Genomic DNA, 8,023 nt, shown 5'->3' on the forward strand with positions numbered 1-8,023 from the left:
AATCAGAAGAACCCATAGGTTTGTTTAAAGAAGAAAAAAAGATCTAAACGTTCTGAAAGTGAGGCCGAGAGGATTGTTTTAAGGGTCTACAAATATATGAAATAATTTGACCATGTAAGCTGATTCAGGAATTGGTTCAAATGGTACTACAATTAATTGGGTCCAACTCTCCTCAAGGAGAGTCACAGTCACTTTGGGAAGTCAGAATAGCATAGGTTTAATTATTGTAGATGAGTCTTGCAAAGCAACCCCTAGCTCTGTAGGATCTGATAAAGAATCCTTGCTTGTCACAGGTTTTCATAAACATCAAATAGCTTCGTGGGGTTGACCTAAATTTCAGAAAAAAATGAAAATTTTGTTTTGTTGTACCAGACATTTTTTGGACTACTTGCATAAAAAGGGTGGGGTTGAAAAATTACTTTTTCCTTCCTACCTTTTACAATGGAAAAATCTAAACTTTTCCAGAAGCTACCTTAGGTTCTCAAGAAAAGCATTTGGGAATGGTATTGTTAGTATTTCTTTGGGGGTAGTGAAGTAGTGCCTAGGTGGGATGGTTGGATGAAATTACTCATTCCTTTGGGATAAATTCCAAACTCCTGAGCCTGATACTCAAGAGTTTCCACAGTCTAGCTTTTCCAGCTTATTCTTCCCCTATTCACTTGTATGTACTCCCCACTTTATCCAAAAATTTCTATGTATCATAATACAATCATAATATGAGTATTCATTCCCAACTACATGTTTTTATTTGTACTGTTCCTCCATATGCAATACTGCCCCCTTTCATTTCTGCCGATACAAATTTAACTCACTTTTTCATTCATTCATCCACTCTGTATTTATCAAGCACAGTATACGAGACACATTGCTAAATCCTAGGGATACAAAAACCAAAATTGAGAAGTCCTGTCCTCAAGGTACTTACATTCTATCAGGAGAAACTCTGTATTTAAGTATTAAGTAAATACAAAATAAAAAGGAATTTGGGGGAAAGAGAGCACTAACAAGTAGGAGAGATAAGGAAATACTATGTGCAGGAAGTGGCACTTGAGCTGAGTCTTGAAAGAAACTAGAAATGCTGAGATGAAAGTGGAGAATACATTCCAAGCATGAGAAACAGTCTGTGCTGAAGCATGAAGATGAGAGATGCTATGTGGTATATACAACAAATAGGACAGTTTGGTTAGAGCAAAGGGAGAGTAATGTACAAGAAGTCTGGAAAGGTAAGCCAGGACCAGATTATTATTTCAAATGCCAAAGATAGGACCTTGTATGTTTGTTTTCTTAGAGACAACAGGGAGCTATTGGAGCTTTTTGAGCAGGCAAATAACATGATCAGACTTTGGCTTAAGAGGTGAGAATAATGGGGAGGGAAGATCAGTTAGGAGGCTATTACAATGGACTAAGTGAGAAGTGATGGGGGTCTGGATAAGCATGATGGCTATGCAAGGGATAAGGAGGTCATGGATGAAGATGAGAGAGAAAGAGGAGAGGGGAAGAAGAGAGAAGAGAAGGAGAGAGAGGGGAGAGGAGGGGGGAGAGATGGAGAGGGAGGGAGGGAGGAGAAGGGAGGGAGGGAGAGAGAGACACAGAGAGACAGAGACCCAGAGAGGGAGGGAGGGAGGAAGAGACAATGACAGAGAAAAACTGCTCAATTTTTATTTTGCTTCTGTTTTAAATTATTGTCAGAGAATTAGAGTTATATCGGTAACCAAAACAAGGAAGGAGATGGTAAGAGAGCATTTAGTCACTCCTAATGAAAGTTACTTCACCCATATGAACCACATACATCCTTGAGTAGTCAAAGAGCTGGCAGATGTGATTGTTGACACACTCTCAGTAATATTTGAAAGAACATGAAAAATGGGAGACATATTATAAGACAAGAAAAGGGCCAGTTCCTATTTTTTTAAGGGAAAAGGGAAGAGAGTAGAGTGTGCAAACTTTATACCAGAGATTGACTCCTATTCTTGGAAAATCCCAGAATAGATCATTAAAGAGAAGGTTGGTGAACAACTTGGAAGGGAAGTCATGATTAAAGAGAGGCTGTATGGCATCATCAAGAAGAGGCCATACCTTCTAACCTTATTTCCTTTTTGTTTTACAGTTATATAGTAGGTGCTTAATAAATGCTTATTCTCCTCCTCTTCCTCCTCCTCCTCATGATTTGTGCTACCCCCAGGAGGTAGTGGGTTCTCCTTTCTTCATCTTTAAGCAGAAATCACACCACTTGTATATGTGATGCTGGAGGCTGCTTTCATGTTGGACTAGACAACCACTGAGATCTCTTCCAGATTTCAAATTCTATGATTTTGTGATTGTTTTTCATATGTTCTATATTGCTTACAAGTGAATCTTAGATTGCACAAAGTTTCAGGAATTCATAATGCTCCTAATAAAATAGAATTATTTAGCTTCCCCATTTAAATCAATTTCTCTCTGCTTCCCCCTTAATCCTGGAAATGGAAAGCATCACCTTTCGGATGAATCTGCTGGTATCAGATCTACTCTCCTCCTCTTTAAGTGTCTTCTCTATCTGATTCATCCTTTCCCAGAAATGAAGGCAGAAGTAATTAAGCCTATATCTCCATCATACTAAAGTAGAAAATTCAGTCAACCAACCAATTTTTAAAATCTAGTTGATATCAAATGCCTGCCTTGCTTGGTGGTTTCTCTTTCTGATTTATTTCACTGATTGTTGGGATGCCATATATTGTATTTTTTTTTTTGCAGGGCAGTAAGAATTAAGTGACTTGCCTAGGGTCACACAGCCAGTAAGTGTCAAGTGTCTGAGGCCAGATTTGAATTCAGGTCCTCCTGAATCCAGGCCCGGTGTTTTATCCACTGCACCACCCAGCTGCCCCCTATGTTTTTTTAATGGTATCTGAACCAAGGCATGGAGAGAGGAAGAAGCAACTTCAAATCTCTTTTCCTTCAAGCTTCTGTTTGATTGCAAAAGTAAGAAAGATAAAAAACTACTTATCTGCTTCTTACCAGCTAGCTAATGAAAGCTTAGGTATTTGCCACAAATAATCAGCAAATCTATAGTCCATCTCTAAGAAAACTGAGGACTCCGTATTCTCCCATGAGGGAGAATTGTTCACTTGAGAACATAAGAAATCATTACCAATCGTCTCATTTCTGTGCCAACTAGCAAAACCAGCCACACTCATGAGCAGAATAAGACATCTATTGAATGCCACAGTCAAGGGGGATCAATGAAAGGGTGCCTAAACCAAAAAGTTATCTCCCCTTCAAACCCAGTTGATGCTTGAAATTCCTTTAAAGGGGGACAAATCCCTTTGTCTCTAGGGGACAAAGGCTTAAACTACAAATATTTCTTGGACAGTAGGGTGAAATCATGATATTTTACCTCTGTTCATCAAAGGGTCACAGATCTAAAGCTGGAAGGGACCCTATTTGTCATCTAATTCAACCTCTTCATTTTATAAATAAAGAATCTGAGGCTTAGAAAATTTATGTAACTCGCCTAGTCTCTCAAAGCTATCAAGTGGAAGAGTGAAGATTTGAACTCGGGTCCAATGCATTGATCTTCAGCACACTTTCCTCTGTGCCATACTTAGAACAAATAGAGTTTAAGCAAAAAGTTTACAAACCACTTTTATATCCATGATTTCCTTTCATCCTTATGACTACTCTGTGAGGTAAGCAGGAAAAGTTTTATTATCCTTGCTTCATAGGCAAAGAAACTGAAGCCCAGAGTGATGACTGGACATGCCTAAGACCACATGACTAGTTAGTGGTAGGTAAAGACAGTAATAGAACTTGTGTTCTGACTCCTAGCACAGGGCTCTTTCTATGGTACAAACTACTTCAAAGTCAAACTTAAGATCTAAGTAATTGACAACTAGTTCCTTTCCAAAGATTTTGAGGGGAAAGAGGACAAGAAGTACCTGAAGGTAGAAAGAATGGAAGGATCCTCCAGAGAAAACAAAAGGAAAAAGAGAGTGTAGTGTTTGGGGTTGGATTTTAGTTCACTATTTTACTAAGGACCAACCGTGCATAGACTCAAAGAATCAAACTATCTGAACTTGAAGAGACATTAGAGATTGCTTGTCTAACCCACCCCCTCCTTTTACCGATAAGGAAACTGAGGTACAAGACAAAGTTCCTGGTCCAAGAATTTGGTTAGTAGCAGAGATAGAACAACTTCCTCCATTTTATTATTTTACAATCTAGAGTAAATTATTTTAAGTCATGCCTGAATAAGAAAGTTATTTCTAAATGCAAGTTGCCCACAATGTGGTTTTGTATATGCAATGAGGTGAGGTCATATGGTGGTCTTATTAGAAAAAATCTGAGTTCCCTAATTTAGAGATTTTTTTTTAACCTAAAAGATATTTCCCTTCCAGAACAAGGTATCTACATGAATGACTTAAAAATTATTTTACATGTACAAGTAATTTGCCCTATCATTCAAATTTAACTTGATCAAGATAAGCAATATGATTGTGGACTATGGCAACTGACTCCTCTTTCCAGCCTCTGCCCTTTACCAAGCCCTCCTCCAAAAAGCTACCAAATTGATATTCCTGAAGCATGAAACTGATGATGTCTCTCTCCTACTTTAGAAGCTTTGTAGCTCTCTGTTGCCTCTAGGTTAAAATTAAAAGTTCTCAGTTTAGCATTTCAAGTCTCTCACAATTTAGTTTTAGGCCATCTTTCCAGATTTACTTAACGTAACTTTCCCAACATGCATTCTACATCTTAAACAGGTCTACTTGTCATTCCCTGTACATGACATTATATCCCCTACCTTTGAGCTTTTGTGTGTTCTGTCTCTCATGCTTGGAATACTCCCTCCTCGTTCCCATCTCTTGGAATTTCTAACTCCTTTCAAGGTTCAGGTTCCTGATTCCCACTCTTCCTCTGCCCCTCCCCCCCCCACTCCAGTTATTTTTCTTCGGTTCCCAAGTCTTTTAAAAACCAGTTTTGGAGACTTGCTTTCTCTTGCCTCCTCCTCTTCCTCCTGCCCCCACCTCGCCCCAGTGTCAGAAGTGGAATTCAAACCCTCTCATTCAGTCTAGCAAGGTTCTAAGTCCTGCCCACCATGGAATTTACTGCCCTTCAAAATTTCTTTGCATTTACTCGTCTGTATACTTCTGTGTTCCCAGAGAAGATAAACTCCTTGGCAACAGGGACTATACACCTAATACAATGTTTTTCTGATATTAAATGCTAAATAAATGCTTTTTAGCTAAATTTAATTGAATTATCAACATAACTATTAGGTGTCCATATAAAGTTGCTTCCCAAGCTAAACTTTACCTGACTGTCCCATGAAAGATTGGGGGAGGGAGTGGGGAAATCTAAAGAAATGAATCATACTTATTAGTTAAAAAGGAGGGTTTTTCTCTTTTAAAATGTCTATTATACTCTTCCCCTTTCCTCTGATAGTACCACAAAGAGATAAAATAGCATAGCAAAGGCTGATGAAATGGAAGACTATGCCTGGGGTCTTGCATGCTTTCCTCCATGGATTAAATACCCCAACAAGGAGTATGAGTCCCCAAGCACAGGTTCACTACATACATAAATATGTCTTTAATTATGTAATATTTAATTAAGGATCATCAAGAAGAATCCAATAAATGTCTAGAAAGAAAATTGATTTGACTTTAGAAATTGATCAGTACAAACTAGGTTCTGACTATGTTAATTCTCTTTTTGGCTTTATAAATTAAAATATTTCTGCACTAAAATTAAACTTATTTTATGCAAACCAAAAGAAAACAAGTGTTCTCTTCTCATAAGTTTTCTCACACATGGTACAAAAATATTGCAGAGTCCATCCCAGGTATAAACCTTCCTCTTAACAATCTATGTACGCAGTTATCTTGTACCATGCCCCAATCCATTCCATACTCTATGAGCAAATTAATCCTCCCAAAACTCCCTGTAGACAGGGAGACCAGTTAGGAAGCTATTACAATAAGCCAGTCATTAGGTAATAATGGCTTGACCTGGGATGTAGTAGAAATGGAAAGGAAGTACTCATTGCACAACATAGAGGACATACAATCAACAGGGCTTTGTGACTTGAGTGGATCTGAGTGAAGAGGGAGGGGAGGTGCCATAGATTCCAAGCCCAGATGATTGGTGGGATGGCAGTAATGTCAACAGGAAAGAAAGAAGTTAGAAGGAAGGGCAGGTTTAGAGGGAAGGAAACAATAAAGTTCAGCATGAATTTTAGAGCTTACAGGCACCTATATTGAGTTTGAGGTGCTGGTCAGACATTCAGATAGCGGTATTCAGTTGGCAATTGGGAACTCAAGAAAAAAGGTTGGAGGGAAATTTGAGACTGGGCAATGAAAAGTTGGTGTTTAAATGGTCAGAATGTGAAATACCAGTGTTCTTGTGACTTTAAATCTTTACTGCTCAAACACAGTAGTGTAATACAATGCTGCTGGCATTCTGACCAGTTAAACTTCATTCAAAACATAAAACAAATCAAAGCCAAGTTAAATGTGAATCAACTCACTTAATTATCAGGTTTGCAATTTCCCTTAGGTCTCCCAAAGACCAGGCTGGCAAATAAAGCAGGAAAAATATGACAGAAATTACATTGCTGTGTTGAAATATACTTCCTACCACGGATAAGTCATTTAACCTCCCCAGGCACCTCAGTTTCCTCATCTGTAAAATGAGGTGGTGGAACTAAATGAACTTCCCTCCAGCTCCAGAACCGTGATCAAATAATCCTGTGAAATAGCCCCCAAAGGGTTCATATACCAAACTCCAAGTAACCCTTCCTAAAGAGTAAATTCTGTTTCTGATATAGGCTATTTATAGTTCAAAGAGTGGGCTCCCAAGGCCTAAACCCCACCCCCACATACACATATAAAAATTATAATGACAATTCATTCAGCAGAGGGACTCCAGAGCCCTATTGGATGTTTTGATGAAGCATATTTTATGAACCTAATGCTCACAGCTTTTGATTTACTGTAATTAAGTTCTGCAAATTGACCTGCTGTGACCTGTTTCCTCAACCATAAAGCAGAGGACTTTTTTTTTTTCTCATGCAAGTCCTTTGCCCTCAGGTCAACCCTAATAAGCTCCCTCAGCTACCTTTGTCTCTATTTATCTGTCTCAAGGACTCTCCCTTTCTCCTTCCATGAGTCTCAAAGGAAAAACTCTTTCCCTTCTCTGATGTTAATCCCCTTCATCTATGTCCTTCTTGACTACTCTCTCCTTTTTTGAAACTCTTTCTTCTCTTGGCTTTGGTGATAATACCCTATAATTATTTTCCTCATATCTTTTCTGTTTCCCTCACTGACTCCTCCTCTGCCCTTGCCTGTATTATGGCTGCTTCTCTAAGTTCAGGCTTCAGATCTGGTTTACCTCTTCACATTCTCTCAGATTTTTAATCTGATCCCATGGCTATTGTAATCACTTCTACACAGATGGCTCAAATCTACAGTTGGGAGTTCAGACCTTCAGACCTGGATGTCCATCTGTCAACATTTCCAATAGGATGTCTTTTCATCCCTCCAAACTCTGTATCTCTCTACCAAGTTCATCAATTGCTCCTCAAATCACTGCTCCTCAATAACTTCACCTACTGAAAACCCTGAAGTCCTCTTTGATGCCACCTTCTCCTTGGCCCTTAAGTCCTATTACATCTACCTGTGGAATAGCTCTCAAATCCATCGTTTTTTCATTACCACATCTACCATCATAGCCCTAATCAACTGGAGGTAGCAATAGTGGGAAGAGCAAAGGACTAGGGATGAGCAGAGCTAGGTTTTGAGTCCCAGCTCACATAATTCCTGACTATGGTAAAGTCATTTAATGGTTTTCAACCTAATCTTCTTCATCTGTAAATTAAAGATAATAATACTTGAGCTAAATATTATACAGGATTGTTGTAAAGAAAGCACTTTATGAACCTTAAAGCACAATATCCTCTATACTATTTTACACCTGAATTTCTACAGTAGTTGACTAATGGCATCCCTGCATCCAGTGTCCTTCCCCATGAGTCCATTCTGTACAACAC

At 38.7% G+C, this 8,023-nt stretch overlaps 1 protein-coding gene across 1 annotated transcript in view; it reads right to left on the bottom strand.

Annotated features, from left to right (window-relative positions):
• The window catches only part of CD28 (CD28 molecule), a 30,829-nt gene extending 23,155 nt beyond the window's left edge, over positions 1-7,674 (bottom strand). Inside the window, exon 1 of the mRNA XM_043993360.1 lies at positions 7,587-7,674. Coding sequence (XP_043849295.1) covers positions 7,587-7,674 — 88 coding nt within the window. The remainder of the gene's footprint in view (positions 1-7,586) is intronic.
• Positions 7,675-8,023: the final 349 nt, after the last annotated feature.

This window comes from Dromiciops gliroides, chromosome 3 (assembly GCF_019393635.1).
Source record: "Dromiciops gliroides isolate mDroGli1 chromosome 3, mDroGli1.pri, whole genome shotgun sequence".
NCBI lineage: Eukaryota > Metazoa > Chordata > Mammalia > Microbiotheria > Microbiotheriidae > Dromiciops > Dromiciops gliroides.